This window comes from Lampris incognitus, chromosome 7 (genome assembly GCF_029633865.1).
Source record: "Lampris incognitus isolate fLamInc1 chromosome 7, fLamInc1.hap2, whole genome shotgun sequence".
NCBI lineage: Eukaryota > Metazoa > Chordata > Actinopteri > Lampriformes > Lampridae > Lampris > Lampris incognitus.
This window is the reverse complement of record NC_079217.1, coordinates 19,157,581-19,180,829: the sequence shown is the minus strand read 5'-3', so window position 1 is coordinate 19,180,829 and position 23,249 is coordinate 19,157,581. Positions and strand designations below refer to the sequence as shown.

Below are 23,249 nucleotides of genomic sequence, written 5' to 3'. Positions count from 1 at the left end.
TGACTGCTGGGATAGGCTCCAGCAACCCCCGACCCTGTTTGAATAATGGATGGAAATAAAACATATAGATAGAATAATATATAGAATAAAGTAGCAGACTGTTACTTTAGGTTGTATTATTGACCTTTTATCTAAAAAAGAGGTAAAACAATTCTTTATAGAACCTTTAACGACCTTTTGGTAAGGTATTCCATCAATTAATGCACTATTAAAATCAAAACATTCAGTGAAGCAATCTTCCTTATTACGCTCATAATAACGTTGCTTTGTAGTGTAGCTAGCATTGTGTGTGTGAGATGATTAACTAATACATAATATGGAATTTGTTGTAGGAAACTATTCAATAAATAGAATACAACAAAATACTAAAAACAAGCTCAAGCTTTTCCCGAACACATGGAATTCACCAAAGAATAATTTTCAAGAAAATACTGTCTGAGTTAGGGTTGAATGATGGGTTGAAGTTTCACAAGTGAAAAAGTGGGCACCAGCACAGTGGATAATGTCTGCAGAGCTTTAGCAGTCAGGACCCTAGGCTTGGTTTATAGCAAAGGGGAGATTTTTTTTCCTTACATAATCCAGGTGTTTTTCCATGACAGTTGAAGCCTTTCTCTTGTGTGGCTCCAGGGCTGGGCATAGGGCCCTATGCAAAACAAATTGCCGCCTTGCCAAATGGTCCTCCCACTTACTGAGTATAATGCTGCCAGAGCTGAAGACCATACACAGTGCACGTTGCATGCTGCAAATTACTCACACACACACACCTACCCACAAATATGAACACACTTACCCTCCAAACACTCAAAAAATCCCCAGAGGTTTAATTGGGAAAAGGGGCCAAGCATTTTTTGAAAAGGTGTGGTTTATCTTCCAACAGAATGTAAAATAGAATTGACACGACTTTCTCTGGAAGATATTCCTGTTGAACAATTGTTGTGGAACAACGAAACAGTTTTTGGAACTTGGATATCATCAGGGACATCTGAGAACAATTGTTCTTTCTTTCCAGCATTCTTGATAGTGGCGTATTAGTAATCCCACACATAAACTGACTGCATTGATATGCATTACTTATGAAGGTGCACAATCCAGGTCTGTAGATAAACTGGTTTTGAATTTGCCAGTGTGACTGGTCCTATGCCAACATGACTGGCCCCTCTGTCACAGTCAATGTTCTCCCACAGGGCCTCCCTGCCTGGTGTTATGCAAAATAGCCAAATCAAACATGGCTCCCCATATATTCTACATCAGTTGTTTCCTGATATGACTATTAATAAACTGATTTATGATAGTGATATACGTATGTTATATGGCCTGGAGACAGTGGCACTGACGAAAAGACAGGAGGCGGAGCTGGAGGTGGCAGAGTTGAAGATGCAGTGATTTTCATTGGGAGTGACGAAGGAGGACAGGATTAGGAACGAGTATATTAGAGGGACCACTCAGGTTGAACGGTTTGGAGAGAACGCAAGAGAGGCAAGATTGAGATGGCTTGGACATGTGTGGAGGAGAGATGCTGGGTATATTGGGAGAAGGATGCTGAATATGGAGCTGCCAGGGAAGAGGAAAAGAGGAAGGCCAAAGAGGAGGTTTATGGATGTGGTGAGAGGACATGCAGGTGGCTGGTGTGACAGAGGAAGATACAGAGGACAGGAAGAGATGGAAACGGATGATCCACTGAGGCGACCCCTAATGGGGACAGCCGAAATGATAGTGATATATGAATAGCAGCTTTCCTTTTGTTTTACAAAGATTACTTTTTCTGTTTTGTCCAATTTGCTGTTCTCCCAACGTTTTGTCATTGCATGTCCCCTTCACTGGTTGGCAAGGGCGTCGATTACCACATACATCCCTTCGAAACACGTGGATTCGCCAACTGATTATTGTCACCTGCAAGGCCAGATTAAACTAACATGGGCCCGGGGGCTATGAGTTTTTCAAGCCCCCCCCCCATCAACAATCACTTAAGACCGCAGTTTTATTTTATGTCACAATGAGAATTTTGATGATGGAAATAATGTCTAAGTGAGTAAAGGCAAATAATAGAACAGAAGATTACTTCACTTTAGTGTAATGCAGCATTTGAAACCAGGAAAAGATAACACTTATGCCATATCACAAAATCTAAGGCAATATATCTAGTCTCAAATCACAATATCTGATACACGTTAACACATTGCCAACTGCTGGTATGAGAGAGAGAAGCAGCCGACTTCTCCCTCTACTAATTCCATTTATTCATCCTCTCATAGCAGTTCACACCCACACACACACACACAGATGAAAGCAATCCCTTTGTTTTGCCTAATAAGTTCAAGTGCCATACAGTCTAAATGGCCCCAATAAAATGTCCAATGTCCAAAAACCAACTCATACAACACTGGCAAGTGAAGCCTGCATGCATCCTTCTGTCCAGTGTTCCTCCACTCAAAAGCAGTGCCAGCATAAGAATATTGCACAAATCACTCAATAACAACCGCAGGTATTAAAGTCTGTTCTTACCCTTAAAACGACTTCCTCCTGGTTTTGCACGTGGCAAAGTCTTTGAGTAGAGTGGTGAAGTCCAGGGCTCTAACAATGTCACTTTCCAATGACATCAGTGTGAAGTGGCTGAGTCTTGTCTCACTGTACAGCGCAGTCTGTTCTTGACAAGTCCATGTTTTGAAAAGGAGCGCTCTCCAGAGGCATTGGTTACAGGGAGAGTTAAATAAATCCTGAAGGCTATATCCATGTTTGGAAAAACTGATGACCGATTCTTCTCCCTTATTAACTGAAGCAAGGCCCACACACTTGTATTTTCTTCATTTCTGATCAATTCTTTGAATTGCTCTATTTCATCAACAAAGTCCTCCTGTAAATCTGCATGGTATTTCATCTGAAGCAGTGTAGCTGCTGAACAAAGTTCTGGAGATGGGATGATGTGAATTTTATTTAGAAATCCAAAGCTGCTATTCAGTGCATTATAGGATTCATACCTCCGGTCTAGTTCTGCCACAAGTTTATCGATGACCACAGTGAAAACATCCACTGCACATTTTTGTCGGCTGGTCATCATCATTCCAACATCTGGCTCAGATGATTAGTCTGGTGGTGTTTTACGCCGTCTCCCTATGACTGTGTCGGCTCGGTGACAGCTCCTTTGCCGTAGACTCAAACCTGTCAAATTGATCCCGTAGAGCTGTGATAAAATCCCTCAATGAGTGTACCAATTCCACTGCATTGGAGAGGTCGAGCTCAACTTCTTGGAGTTTGATGCTTGTTTTCTGGTCACTTGATCAGTTTTCAGCCTCAGAGTCTTAATAACTGTGACTCCCACTGCTCTCTCTCTCTTTGGTTTTTCCTTTTTTGAGCTCCACTTTCACATTTCTTGTTTCCAGGCATGTTTTTTTTTTCCCAGACAGCAAGTTTCAAGCAGCAAGCAAGTTGAGCGGTAATGTTATTGTTGTATACAGTTGAAAAACAGCAAGTCATTCACTGGACAATAATGACAGCCTTGACAGGCACGTCATATGTGTGATTGGTAGCCTAATGTCACTGCCCCCCCTTTAATCAATGGGTCTGACATTGTGATTTGTCAGATATGAAGCATACACAACCCCCTCCCCTGACCCTGAGGGCGGCCAGCGGCCGCCACACACACACGCACATCAGTCAGGAGTAAGGACACAGCAAAGCCTGACCCTCGTGGGCCCCCTCACATTGTTGGGCCCCGGGGCTTGGGCCCTGGTAAGCTGTTGCATTAATACGGGCTAGGTCACCTGCCAACTACAGCCTTTTCCTGGGAAATGTGACTCATGTGGAGACTCATGCTATTTCCTCCCAAATCCAACCACAACTGTAAGTGTCCAACTAAGTGTAGGAGTTGCTAAATGCAATGGCGGGACGTGTTACCCCCTACCAGCTGCACTGCTAAGGACCACTGAGGCTTGAACCATGAGCCTCAGCATTGAGATGCTAGGGTCCACTGTACCACCCGAACACACCGTTTTTAGTCTTTATTTGATATTTAACTGCAATTAGACAGGAAACATAATGAGACAGGAAGCAAAAAAAGTCCCGTGAAATGCTTTAGTCTAGCAATAGTAACTTACTGATCTAATCTGGTTCGGCTAAGGCGGAGTTAAGAGGAAAAAATATCACAGACAACGGATTACAAAAACGGACGTAGCCGGCATTTATTTACATTAACGTTGAAAGTATCACTTTTTTTGGAAACAATGTATACACCATTTGCTCAAAGCCTGTCTGTAACTGTCTCTTTGAATAAACTGAAATTAGAGCTCTGTTAAAAGAAAAGTAGGAAAAGTTCAGACAAAAGTCTACCCAGGTAGTGTATTTCTGAAAATGAATGTGGAGATCTCCAAAAAAAAACTTACCCGTCCTTCTCTGTCTATTGTCCCGCCTCAACTGAAGAAGCAGAAGTTGATTGGCAGCTCGAACAGCCGATCACGTCCTCCACGTACTGTCCACTGGCTCGTTGCGACTCGACTCCCCAGCTTACTGCTCCCCCTTGCAGTTAGGAAGGAATCGTACACAACCCCCCCCCCCCAAAAAACAACAACCTGCATACCACAGGGAATAATCAGTAAAATTCTACTCACAAAAAGCACCAGATCTGGTATATTTGATTCAACATATACAATATTTTACATTCCCAAGGCATTGAATTAGGAAACAAATCGACAGCCAAAAGAAAAGAATTTGGCTGCTGAAAACGCACATGGGCTACAAAACGTAGTCAATTACGTCTGTGTAGCTAACCAGCACTAACCACGGCAAAATCACGATATTATTACATCATCGCTTTAAAGGAAATAATAGGCTACATAATATATCTGGAAATCCTCCGATTGTGTTTTATTTTTTTAAATTAAATACTTTAGGTTCTCTATTAACCACGAAAATACTACAGTGCATAAATCAAAAGACAGCCAACTCGGCTGAGCTAGCACATGGTTAGCTAACCTCTGTAGAAACTCACCGGAGAATCTGGGTAAAAGAACAAGTAATCTTCAGGCAATCTTCAATATTCGAAAATGGTGGTAACGAACTTCAACTGGGAATGTGTAGATTTCCACCATAAAGTGTCAGCTAATGTATTTTTCCCCCCTCCAACTTCTATGAGTTGCTATGTCGTCCTCGTTATTTCGTCTGCAGCTGCTACAGTTGCCGTCGTTATATCATCTGGTGGACGTGGCATGGCTTTTTTTCCTTTTAAAAAAGCTACGAGCGCCCTCTACTGGGGACTGTGAAACACGTTAAACTAAACAGTAATCCTTTCTAGAGCAGTTAAAATTATGGGGGTTATACCTGTAACCAGAATGCTGCAGTTAGCCTGGAGCTCATATGATATGCCCTTAACTGCTGAGCCACCAAGACACCACATCCCTCTTGTTTCTATTATCTATGAAAATGTGAAGGTTTTTGCTTGCCTCTCTTTCGGGCACCTCCTGAAAGATCAGCCTCCGGAAGGCCGGTAGGTACTCACCGCTGGGTGTCTGCAGTTTACCATTAATTCAGTCGGTCTTTTATAGCATGCTATATGGTTTTATAGTCCCTTAACAGTAGCAATGGCAAATGTGCAAATAATGGCATGCTATCATTGTCACAGATTGACAAACAAATAAACAGGTGTTTCTCATGTAGTTTGGTTGAGGGTCTCTGAGTAAAGGACTGGTGCTCTTCCTTCTTTAAATTTCTGGTTGTGTATTTGTGTACACTGTACATTGAGATAAGATTTGTAAGGCCTCAGTGCTAGAACACGGATTTTCCCCAACAACCGCTCACCGCCATCCCCCCCACTGATGTCTTGCACAATAACAATTCAAACAGTCTGACTGTGACAATCAGGGATGGACATTTTTTAAGCAAGTTTGTGTGTGTGTGTGTGTGTTTTTGTTACATTAGGTTAACCATACTTGTTGCATTGCACTGCAGCAGGTCGATGTAGCTACATTTTATGTAACTGCCTCTGAAAGCTGTCAGAGGGTGACTGAGTTAGTCACAACACAGCACATAAGAGAACTTGAGTCATTACTGGAGACTCACTATGTCTTTTAGTTATTGTTGTAGCCTTAGCCTGACTCAGTGGTGACCTCATAACCAGCACTGTAGAGAGTCCCTAAATGTTTCCAACAGTTACAGTGGCTATAGAGTCAACACACCCCTGTTAAAATGGCAGGTTGTTTTGATGTAAAAAAAAAAATGAAACCAAGGTAAATCATGTTAAAAAAATTTCCAACTTTGTTTGAAATTACAACCTATGAAAAAGTGAAAATCAGAAACATTCTATGGGAAAAAAAATACAAAATTGACAATAACGTGGTTGCATAAGTGTGCACACCCCTAAACTAATACTTTGTTGGAGCACCTTTTGATTTTATTACAGCACTCAGTCTTTTTGGGTAAGAGTCTAACAGCTTGGCAGATCTCGACTTGGCGATAGTTTCTCCACTCTTCCTTGCAAAAACATAAGATCTGTCAAATTGTGAGAGCACACCTCCTGTGCACTGCTCTCTTCAGGTCACCCCACAGATTTTCAGTTGGATTCAGGTCTGGGCCATTCCAAAACTTTGACCTTCTTTTGGTGAAACCATTCCATTGTTGATTTGGATGTATTCTTTGGGTCGTTGTCATGCTGAAAGGGGGAATTCCTCCTCATCTTCAGCTTTCGAGCAGACGTCTGAAGGTTTTGTGGCAAAAAAAAAAAAATCGATTGGTATTTGGAGCAATTCATGATTCCCTCCACCTTGACTAAAGCCCCAGTTCCAGCTGAAGAAAAGCAGCTCCAAAGCAGGATGCTACCACCACCATGCTTTATCGTGGATATGGTGCTCATCTGGTGATGTGCTGTGTTGTTTTTGTGCCAAACATTTTTTGAATTAAAGCCAAAAAGTTCAATCTTGGTCTCATCAGACCATAACATGTTTTTCCACATGGGTTTGAGGGACTGGGTGCATATTTTTGCAAAATTTCACCAGGCTTAGATGGTTTGTTCGTGTGTGTGTGTGTGTGTGTGCGCGTGTGTGAAAAGGCCTCCGTCTTGCCACCATAGCCCAGACATATAAAGAATATGGCAGTTTGTTTTCACATGTCGGGAGCAACCAGTACTTACCAGAAATTCCTGCAGCTCCTTTAATTTTGCCGCAGGCCTCTTGGCAGCCTCCCTGACCAGCTTTCTCCTTGTCTTCTCATCAATTTCAGGGACAACCTGTTCTTGGTGATATCTCGGTGTCATTTTCTCCACTTGTTGATGATTGTTTTCACTGCGTCCCATGGTATATCTAATGCCTTGGAAATTCTTTTGTACCCCTCTCCTGGTCGATGCCTTTCAACAATGAGTTCTGGTCATGCTTTGTAAGCTCTTTGTGGACCACGGCTTTTGCAGTTGGATGCAACCAAAATGTCAGGAAAGTCCTACAGGAACATCCATCCATCACCTGAACTGCTTATCCTGCTCTCAGAGTCACAGGGATGCCGGAGCCTATTACAGCAGTCATTGGGCGGCAGACGGGGAGACACCCTGGACAGGCTGCCAGGCCATCACAGGGCCGGCCGACACACACATACACACATATACCCATTCATACCTAGGGACAATTTAGTACAGCCAATTCACCTGACCTACGTGTCTTTTGACTGTGGGAGGAAACCGGAGCCCGCGGAGGAAACCCAAGCAGACATGGGGAGAACATGCAAGCTCCACACAGATGACGACCTGAGATGACCCACCAAGGCTGGACTACCCCGGGGCTCGAACACGGGACCTTCTTGCTGTGAGGCGACTGCACTAATCACTGCGCCACCGTGCTGCCCCTACAGGAACAGCTGAACTTTAACTGGGCTTAATCACAGTCACTTTAATTGATGGCAGGTGTATACTAACGACTCTAACATGAGTCTGAACGTGATTGGTTAATTCTGAACACAGCCACATCCCCAATTATAAAAGAGTGTGCACACTTATACAACCAGGTCATTAAAAGTTTTGTATTTTTTCCCTTAAAATATTTCTTAATGTTTTTTGCTTTATTTTTTATAGGTTGCCATTTCACATTAAGAGTGGAAAAAGTTGACATGAATTATTTTGGCTGAATTTTTTTACATCCAAAAACCTGCCATTTTCACACGGGTGTGTGGACTTTATATCCACTGTATGTATGTTGCCCTTTTGTCTCATGGTTCAGGCTTGACTAATACAGAGATATATAAATGCAATCAGGAAATAATCAGTTTTCACAGCCTGGGCAGGGTTGATTTGCTGGATTATGAGGTGGATTAATGTATATATTTGTCTGGCTCAAAGGCAAGTGAGACTATACTGGAAACTATAACACATGCATGTATGTATATATACTATGTGAAAGCCTGGCTGCGCACTATTTTACACTACATGAAGTACATTATTTAGTTTGGGCACAATCTATCCATTTAGAAAAATAGCTCCACATTTGCTTTTATGAAACATGGCGTCTCAGGTTATCATTATCATGTTTTACATTACGAGGAAAGGCAATCCAACAATACCTTTTACTTGCCGTTTATCTGACTTTAAATTACAGTAGATAATGGCCGGCTTAATTTCTAAATTTTGCTTAAAATCTAATTGTATTATAGCAGTCACATTAAGATGGATACAATCATTATTTAAGTGATGTAAACTATTCTTTTTTGGGGGAGGGAGATTTTTTTTTCCAGGGAGACACCCAGGACAAATTAGCTGTACATCACAAAACCCACACACCATTCATATCTATAGGCAATATAGGGACTCCAACTCATTTAACATGCATGCCTTTGGACTGTGGGAGGAAACCCACACAAACACAGGGAGAACATGCAAACTCCACACACATGGGCTGGAAGTGAACACAGAACCTTCTTGCTGTGAGTGCAAATCGCAAAGTTGCAACAGTACCTTTAAAATATTACAGTGCTTAGACCATCTCTGACAATTTCAGCATTTTCTCCTTCATCTGTCTGAGCAGTCTTCTGCCTAGACATGAATGAGTGCAGTAATTCTCTTCTCACCATCAAAGCTGTGACACTTAACAGTTCATCAGATCCGCTGCAAACATTTAGGGATCTGACAGCACATGCCCTATGGTCTCTTAACATGCCCTCCTGGTTGACTCCCGGTATCAGGCTTCTCCTGCAGCTGGTGTCAAGCAGAGCCTGAGGATAGCTCTTAAAAATCAACACTGGTACATCTTTTTCGTTATTTTACAAATCCATTTCTTTACGAATCCTGCCTGCGTCACTGTTTATCACACTCACATATTTGTGTTGGATCTCAAGAGCAAATAGATTTTTTAAATATGGAATTATACAAGACTTTCAAAAGAGGAGTGCACCCTTGGACTCCACAATTATCAAGGAGGGGAAAGGATGGAACGAGAGAGTAAGAGAGAGCGAGAACGTGACAGAGGCTAAAACCATAGGCAACTGGAAGATGGCAACTGAGTGCAACTGTTAATCTGAAGATTGACTGGAATCATTTAAACTTTGTTTTGTCTTTAACGTAATAGCAGTGTGGGATCTTGGGTACATAGCCTGCTCCAAACCTTATACCCAACAGCGTAACGAGTCAGCCCCGGGCCCCAATGCAAGATGGCCAAAGCGGGCCCCGGCCTGCCCATCACGATCAGCCATAACTAAACATCATGTCAGTAGCGAATGAAAGAAGTGAAAACACGCAGCCTTAAAACGGCGAGCAACATTGAAATGCACTGCACAGTTGACACCTAAATGAAGTCATTATAGAAGAGGTGTCGTAATAGCAAGGCCAAGACAGTGATGGACTAGTCTACTTAACAAAATCTGGTGTCGAAGCCCCATAACAGATGAAAACATAATTGGTGACAGCACACCTTGGTGCAGATGAAAAGATTATCGGTAACAGCGTCCTGTGTGCGAGCCCTAAACTGTTGTGGCCCCCAGTGCAGCTGCATTACCTGCATATATGGTAGTTTTGCAGCTGCCTATACCTAAGTGGAGATCTCCAACAGCCTTTCTGACGGATAGGAACAGAAAATACTTCAACCTTTATCAATTCGGGTGTCAGTCCTTTTATTGTCCTGTCAGACCACACTCTGCAGGGCATCCGATGTTCTCTCTCTTACTCTCATCAGCATGGGTCTCAAACTCACGGCCCGCGGGACATTATTTTGTGGCCCCCTACTTGACATCAAAGTTTAGTGTTAGTGCGGCCCGCGCATGCCCTGGGCTTTTATTTTTCACTTATGAGCTACCATAGCGCAGGCTCATGACAGCTTCCGGTGTCGCGTTTGTTGTCAAGTCATGGTGCGTTCCCGTTACGTTGGAAGTTGTAAATTGGAACGACTCGGATTTCAGACTTCCAGTTGAAATGTCCAACTCGGAGCTCAGAAATCCGACTTCCGAGCACAACTTGAACGCACCATAATGGGCAGCGCGAATTAGCAACGGTTGAAACTTGGTTGAAACTTGATTCCGGAGCGACACCAAGTGGAAGGAAAATATATCCTGTCAGCAAGCCCCAGTTATGTCTTTCTCAAAACCTGCTGTGAAGAGAAAAGTTGGTGACGAGCACAGACAATTTCAGGAAAAGTGGGAGACGGCATATTTTTTTGTTGAGCACAGAGGCAGCCCGACGTGTCTTATATGCACCGAGAAAGTTACAGTGCACAAGGAATACAACATCAGACGCCATTACTCGACTAGATATGCTGATGATGAGTATACAAAATACCAGGGAGATGAGAGAGAGAAATGGGTCGCCAATCTTAAGACATGTTTACTGAAGCGACAAGATTTCGTCAAGAAAGCTAGCAAAGATAATGATGCAGCAGTCGAAGCTAGCTAGCTACGTGGTGAGTGAGATGATTGCTAAGTCGGGCAAGCCATTCAAAGAAGGGGAGTTTGTTAAAAAGTGCATGTTACAGGCTGCAAGTATAGTCTGTCTGGAAAAGAAGGGTCAGTTTAGCAACGTCAGCCTTTCAGCCAACACAGTGGCAGAGCGCATTTCTGACCTGTCAGGTAACATATATGATCAACTGCGTGAGAAAGCCAAACGTTTCTGTGCATACTCAGTCGCTATTGATGAGAGCACAGACATCACTGACACTGCGCAGCTCGCAATCTATGTCCGTGGTGTTGACGACAGTTTTGAAGTGATGGAGGAGTTGCTCACAGTGATTCCAATGCATGGCCAGACCACCTCTCAGGAGATATTCCGCCAGCTGTGTGATGCCATTGCGGATGCGGGTTTGCCATGGAAGAGGTTTGCTGGAATAACAACCGACGGAGCACCATCAATGACAGGGAGGAGAAATGGAGTGGTGGCACTTGTTCAAAAAAAACTGGAAGAGGAGGGTGTGGAGGAGGCCATTGCTCTGCACTGCATTATCCATCAGCAGGCCCTTTGCAGCAAATGCCTGAAGTTTGACAATGTGATGTCTGTCGTTGTGAAATGCATCAACCATATCAGATCCAGGGGTTTAAAGCACCGGGAGTGCCGCGGCTTTTTGGAGGAAATAGAGTCAGCATATGAGGATGTGCTCTACTTCACTGAGGTACGTTGGCTCCGCAGGGGAAACGTCTTGAAGAGGTTTTTTGAGTTGAGAGCAGAAGTGAAAGCCTTCACGGAGAAGGCTGGGATGGCTGTTCCTGTGCTAAGTGATCCCAAATGGCTCATGGACTTAGCTTTCCTTGTTGACATCACACATGAGCTGAATGTACTGAACAAGAAATTACAAAACCAGGGGCAGCTTGTCAGTGCTGCCTATGACAACGTGAGATCATTCTCCACAAAACTTGTGTTATGGAAAGCCCAGCTCTCTCAGACAAACCTCTGCCATTTCCCAGCATGCAAAGCACTCATGGATGCAGGCACACCATTCAGTGGTGAGAAGTATGCTGATGCCATTGTGAAGCTACAGGAGCAATTTGATCACAGGTTTGCAGAGTTCAAGACACACAGAGCCACTTTTCAAATTTTTGCTGACCCCTTCTCCTTTGATGTGCAAGATGCCCCTCCTGTGCTTCAAATGGAGCTCATTGACCATTTGATAGCTTGTTTGTTTTTGTTGTTTTTTTTTTTTAATCTTATTAGTATTCCATCTTGTCATAACAGAACCTGGTGTCCCCTTTTTGTCTCACACTGTTCGTTTTTGTTCCTGCACTTGTACTGTTACCTGTCTTGTTTTGATCACCTGTATATATAAATAAAAAAAATAAAAGATTGAGAAGATTGGATCGGTTGTACTTTTTTTTTGGGAATACTTGCGGCCCAGCCTCACCCAAACTCTATCTCCAGCGGCCCCCAGGTAAGTTGAGTTTGAGACCCCTGCTCAACAGCATAGTAGCAAATCATCTTTAGACAAGTATGTGAATTTTTCCTACTTAGATAATACAATCTACTATAAAGACGCAGTTATTAAGTTCCGGTATATTTCTTCCTCTGGCAGATATTTGTCTGTTTTTTGGCTTTTTTTGTGGCTTTTTTCCCCTTTTTCTCCCCAATTGTATCCAGCCAATTACCCCAGTCGCTGCTCTGCCCCCTCTGCCGATCCGGGGAGGGCTGCAGACCACCACATCTCTCCTCTGATACATGTGGAATCGCCAGCCGATTCTTTTCACCTGACAGTGAGGAGTTTCGCCAGGGGGACGTAGCATGTGGGAGGATCACACCATTCCCCCCCGGTTCCCCCTCCCCCCCAAACAAGCGCCCCGACCAACCAGAGGAGGCGCTAGTGCAGCGACCAGGACACATACCCACATCCGGCTTCCCACCCGCAGACACGGCCAATTGTGTGTCTAGGCATGCCCAACCAAGCCGGAGGTAACACGGGGATTCGAACCAGTGATCCCCGTGCTAGCAGGCATCAGAATAGACCACCAAGCCACACGGATGCCCTCCTCTGGCAAATACATGTCCGTTGTTATCCTTGACATTGTTACTGATCAATGAATCATCTTTTGGTTAAATCATGGGTGCACGTGAATATCTGTTCTCGAGGGTAACCATTATTTTCTGGTGGAAAATAACACTCCCATTAAAGATAACCAAGCAAGACACAAACTGAAACTTGATCAACAACTCGGTTTCTCTGGGAGGGCTACACGATTCAAGTTGTGTTTTTGGGGTTCAGCCTAGATTTTGTAGCACCGTCGATAAGAAATTTCATCAAATTTTTATATTAAGTATTTTAAGTGCTTACCATCTTAAATACTGCACCTTTAATCACACATGACCCACAATACATTGTTTCTTTTACAATGAAATTCAATAAGATCACATGTGAATATGTCCCACACTTATGTTTACACCACATTGTTTCCTTAGTATACAAAGTGTATAACTGCACACTTTGTTGAAACAAACGTGCACACCTACACAAACTCAAGCACACGCTAAAAAAGACACAAACTGTTTTAATGACAATGAGTAAGATTCACCTGTCATACACACCTGGGATTATTGGTATAACTGTAAATACCGCTTATTTATATGTCAACGTTGCAGTGCACTTTTATCACACCTACAGATCATTATAGCTCCATCACCATTTACCTGTATTTAGATTCTCTAATACTTCTTTCATTCTTTCATTGATCTTATCCATTTCTCCAGGATGTGGTTCCATACAACAATCAGTCATCCTATCCACAAGGTAATGAGATATTTTTGTTTGCTGCATTACAAGATATTACAAGATATAACAAGTTATTTTATGTGAATTACATTTACAATACAATGCCAGCTAAGATTTGTCAGACACATTAACCAAACATTAACCCCCCCCCCTTCAAAAATCCTTATTAATACAGGTAGTTTTGGATTTGAGCTGGCCAGCAGCGCCTCAACTGACTCCCTGGCCACTGCCGGTGATGGAGGGGCGCACTATGCAGGGTGGAGAACCCAGCCGACTGCCACTTTTGCCGGGTTGCAGCCTACCGCAACGTCCTGGTCCTCGTCTGAGTATAACCACCAGGATCCCTCCACGCAGACCCTGGCATATCCTGCCCCCACCACCCTCACAGCAGATATGTATATGCAGACTCTCTGCTCTAGCTACACCGTGGTCAGGCCTCCCACAATGCTGACTTACTCCCACACACCACTCGTCACTAACTTGGGGGTAAGTGAGAGATGAGGTCAAAGAGAGAACAAGAATATCAATTTCTTATCAACATCCAAACGTATCTGTTGTTGTCATTGCTTTAGACAATACCTATGGCACCAGCACCAGCCAGCCTCCCGCAGATGGACCTTCAGGACTCAGGGTTGACTTACATCCCCTGGGCCCAGCCCCTGACGACCATATCCACCATGCCCAGCACAGGGGTTCAGTTTACACCAGGTTCTGCAGCACTGCCTGGGTCTCCACTGGTCCACATGCCCCTGCCCATGCCTCTGACCACTATGATTTCTCAACTAGACACCCAGGGGTTAGACGCTCAGGCCCAGCCCATCCAGCTCCCACAGCCTTCAGACCACCAGATGAACTCCAAAACACCAACTCTAGACATGGCACCTCAACCCCTTGTTAAGGATCCAGATGTGCAACCAGAATCTCCAAACCCGCTAGAGAAACTTCTAGAGGATCCAAAGGAAGAGGATGAAGAAGAAGACAAAAACAATTACAGCAATTCTTTATTCCTACGCGACGTCTGAAAGTTATCAATTAGCAAAGTGTCATATTACATTCCTGTGGGTGTATATGTTGAGTGATTTGATTTTCTTCCTGAGTGATTTTTTTTGTTTGTTTTATTTTTACATGGGTGTCATATGTTATTTTAGTGTTGCTTTGCATTTCTGTTATAGACCTCTGAAGTTTTGTAGTAATTTTTGGGCTCTCGGATGACTTCTGGATCCATGTATTTTACCCCTGTGGTGAAAATGAATTAGAGTTTTGAATCCTATTTGCCCATCACTCTCATTAATCATTGAACTATATTGAATAATATGAGTAGAAATGACCTATGACGAGATTGTCACTTATTTTAGTGAATTTTTCAGAATTATTTTTTCCAACAACCATAGTGTAGATGTTTCGTCACCAGACTATGAGTGCACTTTCGCCAAATCTGATTGCCACTTCTCAGTACAAATCAGGGGCAAAGACAGCTTATGCTAAGCTAACAATTGCTATCGATTTCAATGCAATCAAAACCGATAAAAATCCACCTGAACCGATCTAGAAGTGCCTGAGAGAGTAATACTCAAAAGCAAAAAGAGTCAATATTATTGTTAGACATGATTAAAGGGGATTATTTTACACCCCTATGCATTTTTATAGTGGACTGTACAGAAAACGGCTTGTGTTCTATTATAACAGGTGTCTGAAACTGAGATTTGACCAGAAATGTAAAGCTCTGAGTGGCTGTTACAGCTAGAAAAGCACTATATAAAATGCAACTTGATTGACTACAACAGGGTTGGATCAAGAGTCCCATAGCTGGGAATCAAATTTATGCCACACTTTAAAAATCTATTTCATGCACTGAAAGTTAATTTCTTGCCATACTGATTGACGATGATATTTCTGTTGAACACAATAAACACAAGTTGTTTTTCTCGACAATAGGAGTTCGTCATGTCTCCAACAGGATAGAAAAGAATCATTTCAGAGAGAGGATTAAATGCTGAACATCACACATGTCCTTGTTGCCTTGAGGTCACAGCCTCATTTTCTGTACCCCTTTGTACGGTAGTTTAAAAAAATGCCAACTCACAAGAATCCTGGGAATCAGGATATGTCTTACAAGGAAATGTTGGCAATACCAACCAGTGACTCATGTCAGTACTGGAGAATTAAACTTAAGCCCTGTTGCAGAACTTGATTGGTTGGAGAAACCCGTGCCCATCCTGAACTGCCTTGTTCCATCTTGGATCCTGTATGGTTTAATGATTTGGGGGTTTGCTGGCGATAGGAGTCTGGGTACAACTTGGTTGGGGATTTAGCCCTACTACTTACATCTGGCCAGGGAAGGACTTCTAAGTCTCACAGCTTTCCCTCAGGGGTAACTGACAGTAGGAGGGGCTGCAGTACGTACATCTGTCACACTCCACACCTGCACATACCTGAGATAGCATCAGAGGCAGGGGGAGGGGAATTGTTGAGTGTACCTAGTGGATTCGAAAATCAGGAGGAACATAAGATGATATATTTTCATTTGATAATTAAAATGTTGTGCAAACTGTGAAAAATATCCTGAAGTATTTATAAGAACAACTATCCCCAGTGGAGCCAGAAAGAGTCAAGCCACACAATGCATGAAAACACACAAGTTTTGAAAATAAGAAGTAATAACATGGCTCTGGACTTGAATAAATCTAATGCAAGGAAAGTAAGAGGGAGGGCGTGTCTGGATTTGCAGCTGAAGAGAGAGCAATTGAACACAATTTTTTGCTGGCCTAGAGTTTGTCCTGTGAACATGTTTTGAAGGAGAATGATTGAGATAATGGTTTTCAGTTATGATGAAAAATTATTTGCTCATCAGATAGACCCAAAGCTTCTTTTTAGTAGTATTGAGACATACCATTTCATTACTAATGTGAATAGTCAGAGTTGAGTCAAGATCATCCTTATCTAATCAAGTGTTTACAGTAAGGTGTCACAGACATGTGGTAGGTGGAGATTATTCAAGTGTCTGGTTTTAAAAGTCTATTCAGGTTTTGTGTGGAAAAAGATGGATTCTGGTTGGTGTAGGGTTTTCATAAACAAAAATGCATGGTTTATTTATATCTAGTCTGCAGACATATATTGAATATAGACCAAACTGGAAGCTGATGAAGGTGATATGCTGAATGCTTAAGTTCATTTGCTTTAAGGTGGCAGTCTAAAAATCTCTTCATGAGATTTGCAGCAAATGGTAAGCTCAAGAAATACTTAAGCTAATATTAGTAGTTATGGATGGGAAAACATTAAGAAACTTGTAAACTAAACATACTTCAACTCTGCTGTGTTTGTTTTTATAGGAATGTGGGTTTTTGTTTTTTGCCAATTTATGTCTACTCAGACCATTAAATAAGGGTGATACTTGGTATTTGAAGAAATACAACAGAATTATGTGCATAACACTTATTCATGAAGTCTTAAACATATTCTTTAACAATGATCATCTTTGCGTCCGGCTAGCGTAGCGATCTATTCCGTTGCCTACCAACACAGGGCTCTTCGTTTCGAATACCCGCGTTACCTCCGGCGTGGTCGGGCGTGACACAATTGGCCGTGTCTGCGGGAGGGAAGCTGGATGTGGGTATGTGTCCTGGGCGCTGCACTAGTGCCTCCTCTGGTCAGTCGAGGTGCCTGTTCAGGGAAGAGGGGGAACTGGGGGGAACAGCATGATCCTCCCACGTGCTACGTCCCCCTGGTGAAACTCCTCACTGTCAGGTGAAAAGAAGCGGCTGGCGACTCCATATTTATCAGAGGAGACATGTGGTAGTCTGCAGCCCTCCCCGGACCAGCAGAGGGGATGGAGCAGCGACCGGGACGGCTTGAACGAGTGGGGTAATTGGCCAAGTATAACTGGGGAGAAAAAGGGGGAAAAAAAATCCCCCCCCCCCCAAAAAAAGAAAAAAACAATGTCATCTTTAACCATTATACTATCAACGGTCATTTGTTGGTTTATTGTCTTTTTCATCTTCCTTTTGACACTAATGACAAGATTACTTAAAAGCGCTCTGATGTGTGGATGCATGGATATTAGTATACGGCAGACATATTGTAATTATGACTTTGTGCAAGAGTAAAACCAGTACAGAAAGTGTTGTTTCTGCTTGGCACTAATATTTCTGATGAAGCCTTCCTTGCATTTCATGTGGCTGTGTTAAATCCAAGAGAATCCTTCTAAATAACTCTATCAATGCCCAAGAGAGTCTCTGAAAACATGTGTGTGCAATATTTTTTGATAGCACAGATGGGAAGCATACACAGAATACTTGCCAAGGCTTTTTATTGAAAGGCAGTGCCTCAGGGCCCAGGAAGACAGGCAACCTGTTTGGAGACAGACAAGACTAAGAAAATTATGCGCTACACATTTCACAATTCCTCCTTTAATTCATCTACAGTTACTTTCCTGCTAAAGCAGCTTCTCATTTTGGCATAGCTCTTGAAGGACAGCGTGAAGTCAGAGAGCCAAACATGTCCGTTTGAGGATTGTTTGTCCAAACGTCATAGCAGCATTGAGCAACTAAATAACTATTGTCTCCCGTTGTCTCAGTAAATAATTGCCTGACTAGCCATTAAGTTACAAGAGAACTGGCATGTTGCCCAAACAATTAAAATGGTTTCTTGGCCCTAAGAAAACTCAATCAGAGCACTGTGATATTATCAAAGGCTTCACTCAAACTGTTGAGTGAAATTGTGCAACAATAATGCAGAGTGGCTTTGTCTGGATTTACTCACTGAATTTATGAAGGATCAGTTCTTTTCTTTCATATGTGCCAGAGTATGCATGCATGTAATTTTTTTTTTACTTTAGCAATATGTAATAATAGACTGTATATGAATGACCTCAGTTTCTAATATAGGAGACCTTCATCATTGCATTTAAAATGCCAATTTAATGAAGTTATGTCTAATTCTATAAAAAGGGTACTCAATGTCGGTTTGAATAATTTCAGTGTATTACTCCCTCTAAGTTGGAGTTATCGGTGACTGGTCCCATACATGTTGACAGATATAACTATACATATGAGATCATAATCTATACCTTATTTCATTAGATGTTCAGGGGAATCCCAGACTAAATGGTGAGCCAAGAATGTGTGTTTGTGTGCGTGCATCTATGTGTATACCTCAATGCATGTGTTATCACACATCACATGAGCCCATTAAACTGGCTTTTAGTGGGAAATGTATTATTGTGTCTGTTCAGTTGAGTAGTGTGTCAACCAACCTCAAGCTCAGGACTTTCTCCTAACAGTCAGCTAAGTAGGTGACTCACAGCTTTTAGCAGTTACAGATTTTCATAGGCGGCCTTAAGCATCTGGGGCCTCATTTCAAGAGCTAATGTGGGACCGTACCCCACCAATAAATAAATAAATAAACACAACATAACATATAAAGGAGAAAAATAAAGCTAGGATTCAAGTTGGTTTGCATCAATAACGGTATATTTTCAGACTTAAATTGATTATGTGCACTTCCAGCATCATGGACAGCTCAACATGGAAATAATCCAAACAATTCCTTAATTAAAAACTGTAACAATTACATTTTTGCTTTGGAATGAGGAGAAGCCTCACCCTTCCTGGCGCCCACTAGTGGTGGTTCTTGTGTGTCAGATTTGAATGAAATAATAACAGCTGCTTGCCACAATAAATATATTGGGGGGGGGGGATCAGTGGGTGAATTATTAAATTCTTGCATGTCAGTTGGGGGCCCTTTGTGAGGGTGGGGCCAGTTTCAACTGAAATTGGTGAAACATAGCTAAGGCCACCAATGCAGAATTAACACAGTAGTAAATGTTGAGAGGTATGTGTTAGCGCAAGGCCCCCATAGTGACAGCCATCAAACATGACGAGACATTTCCACTATGACAATGACAAGGGAGTCTATAGATTTAATAGAGAATACTTCCCATTCGTTTGTGTCTTTTCCATTGCATATATTTTCTCAAGTCTCTTTTATTTGCCAAGCAAGTCTGCATATAGGAGAACTTTGACAAGGTGAGTTGCTCACTCTGATCCCATTAGAAAGACAAAGGAATTATAAAACAACAAATTACTGAAAAAGTAGTCTTAGAAAGTGTGAGTAAGCAAAACAATTACAAAGATTCAAAATAGAAATAGATCTGTCTCTTACATATCATGTGGCATATACTATAGCTTTGTAAGAGCCTGATTAAAAGAAGGCTGTGGATACTACTAGTTATAGAAACACTGCTGGACAAATATATCTGCAGATCTACAGATCTGCTCAAATCATCTGAGGCCATGTCCACATCAGTGTGGAGAAATTTTAAACATTTTCATGTCAAATATAGGTCAAACATTTTCGGTCCACGCTAGCATTTCCAGATTGTTTTCAAAAAGTTTGCCATCCACACCAAAACATTCTTCCTCTTCTCCCACATTGCTGCCCTCCACTAGTAGATGAGAAAAAGAAATTTTAACTCATCTCTATTTGAGGAGATATTCCTGGATCACGCAAAACTGCACAACCCTTTTTTCAGTTAATTTATTGTGCTTGTTCTGGCCAAGCAAAGCAGAAAAAGTAAAAGAGGAAACACCTAAGTCATGCATTTCTTTCTATAATGACTCCCTTTCCTTACACTTTCACCCTGTAAAGTAAAATGTGTTTGAGTTATAAAAAGTCTTAAACAGCCGACAGTGCCCTGACCCAAGTCTAGCATCAGCTTAAAAATATCCCTTATTTCACACGACATGAAGATACTTCTATTCACTGACTTCTGGATAAAAAAAAATAAAGCCTTCCCACTATTCCACTTCTCCTTCCATATGTTTTCTATTCCCTCTCTGATTTTCAAAGAAGGTTGAGTCAGTTCATCTGGATGCAACGTTTACTGACAGATCTCCTGAAATGAGATCCAGGCAGAAAAAGGTGATAGATTGTCTGAAGCGGTTAGAACAGCACAATGCTATTGACAGAATTTAGTACCACAGATTATACCCAGGAGAAGCTACACCTAGTCTGTATAGTTTACCTAAAATACATAAACAGGATGTGCCATAGCATCTCTACGTTTCTTGCATCTATTCTTAACCCGTTGGTAGGCAGTAATGAACATTACAGTCAGAAGACTGGATAAGGTGAGGGACATCATTATGGAGGGGGATGAAACAATGGTCTCTTATTATGTTAATTCTCTCTTCACATGCGTTCCTGTTGATGAGGCAGTGGAGGTGGTCTGTATGAAATTACAAAACGACCCCACCCTTAGCAACAGGACCACCATTTTCAGTAGCAGACGCACACTGACCAAGTGTGTCTGCTACTGAAACTGTGGCTTCAGTCCATGGATTCAGGAACACTATTTAAAATATCGTTGAAATATTGTTTCCCTCAGCCCACAGCAGTGCAACACAAAGACAAAAACATATCAAAAAACTACATGAACTACATGAACTTCAAGAACACACATACTAACTACTACACATACTAACATACTACAGTGCATCCCGAAAGTATTCACACCCCTTCACTTTCCCCACATTTTGTTATGTTACAGCCTTATTCCAAAATGTATTAAATCCCTTTTTTTTGCTCATCAATCTACATACAATACCCCATAATGACAAAGCGAAAAAGGTTTTGTAGAATTTTTTGCAAATTTAATGAAAATAAAAAACTGAAATATTGCATGTACATAAGTATTCACACCCTTTACTCAGTACTTGGTTGAGGCACACTTGGCAGCGATTACAGCCTCAAGTCTTCTTGGGTATTAGGCTACAAGCTTGGCACACCTATATTTGGGGTATTTCTCCCATTCTTCTCTGCAGATCCTCTCGAGCTCTGTAAGGTTAGATGGGGAGCGTCGCTGCACAGCTATTTTCAAGTCTGGGCTCTGGCTGGACCACTCAAGGACATTCACAGACTTGTCCCGAAGCCACTCCTTCGTTGTCTTGGCTGTGTGCTTAGGGTCATTGTCATGTTGAAAGGTAAACCTTTGCCCCAGTCTGAGGTCCTGAATGCTCTGGAGCAGGTTTTCATCAAGGATCTCTCTGTACTTTGCTCCATTCATCTTTCCCTCGATCCTGCCTAGTCTCCCAGTTCCTGCCGCTGAAAAACATCCCCACAGCATGATGTTGCCACCACCGTGCTTCACTGTAGGGATGGTATTAGCAAGGTGATGAGAGGTGCCTGGTTTCCTCCAGACGTGACGTTTGGCATTCAGGCCAAAGAGTTCAATCTTGGTTTTATCAGACCAGAGAATCTTGTTTCTCATGGTCTGAGAGTCCTTTAGGTACTTTCTGGCAAACTCCAAGTGGGCTGTCATGTGCCTTTTACTGAGCAGAGGTTTCCGTCTGGCCACTCTACCATAAAGGCCTGATTGGTGGCCTGCTGCAGAGATGGTTGTCCTTCTGGAAGGTTCTCCCATCTCCACAGAGGAATGCTGGAGCTCTGTCAGAGTGACCATCGGGTTCTTGGTCACCTCCCTGACCAAGGCCCTTCTCCCCCAATTGCTCAGTTTGGCTGGGCGGCCAACTCTAGGAAGAGTCCTGGTGGATCCAAACTTCTTCCATTTATGAACGATGAAGACCACTGTGCTCTTCGGGACCTTCAAAGCTGTAGAAAAATGTTTGTACCCTTCCCCGGATCTGTGCCTCGATACAATCCTGTCTCGAAGGTCCACAGACAATTCCTTTGACTTCATGGTTTGGTTTCTGCTCTGACATGCACTGTCAACAGTGGGACCTTATAGAGACAGGTGTGTGCATCTCCAAATCATATCCAATCAATTGAATTTACTACAGGTGGACTCCAATCAAGATGTAGAAACATCTCAGGGATGATCAGTGGAAACAGGATGAACCTGAGCTCAATTTTGAGTGTCATAGCAAAGGGTGTGAATACTTATGTACATGCAATATTTCAGTTTTTTATTTTTAATAAATTTGCAAAAATAAAAAACTGAAATATTGCCTTTTTCACTTTGTCATTATGGGGTATTGTGTGTAGATTGCTGAGGGGAAAAAAGGAATTTAATCCATTTTGGAATAAGGCTGTAACATAAAAAATGTGGGGAAGGTGAAGGGGTGTGAATACTTTCTGGATGCACTGTATATCTAAACTAACACATATATCCAAACTACACGGGAAAAAAAAATCACTGTCCATGAGAATGAACGCCAGCCAGGATGACTGTCAGAACTGCCAGTCTGCATGGGCTAGCAGTTAGCTTAGCCTGCCCCGTTTCCACGTCTTATCAGACCATCCTTGGTGCTTCCTCCTCGGGCACAGCTCCAGGCAGGGGCCATGGTTCTTGGGCCCACCGGATGCAGCAGACCAGGCTCCCTCAGCTGATCCAACGCCAGCTCTCCCAGCCAGACATCCGCGACACACCTCCCCGCATGCCACACAATGACACCAAAAACACCACAGTCAATGCCAGGCGAGGCTGCCACCAGACCGCCCTCAGTGTTATTGGAACTGCCGGTCTGCATGGGCTAGCAGTTAGCTTAGCCTACCCCACTTCCGCATCCACATACTTCACATCCAGGGGGCAGTACTATAGGCAGAGGCATGGATGTGCTATGGGTTCACCAGTCTCACCTATAGTGGCCAACTTGTATA

General features: G+C 42.6%; 1 protein-coding gene across 1 annotated transcript in view; it reads left to right on the top strand.

The window, feature by feature from the left end:
* The window catches only part of LOC130115941 (POU domain class 2-associating factor 1), a 33,957-nt gene extending 19,199 nt beyond the window's left edge, over nt 1-14,758 (top strand). Inside the window, exons 3-5 of the mRNA XM_056283827.1 lie at nt 13,613-13,652; nt 13,810-14,120; nt 14,207-14,758. Of these exons, the coding sequence (XP_056139802.1) occupies nt 13,613-13,652; nt 13,810-14,120; nt 14,207-14,656 (801 nt within the window). The 3' untranslated portion in view covers nt 14,657-14,758. The remainder of the gene's footprint in view (nt 1-13,612; nt 13,653-13,809; nt 14,121-14,206) is intronic.
* Nucleotides 14,759-23,249: the final 8,491 nt, after the last annotated feature.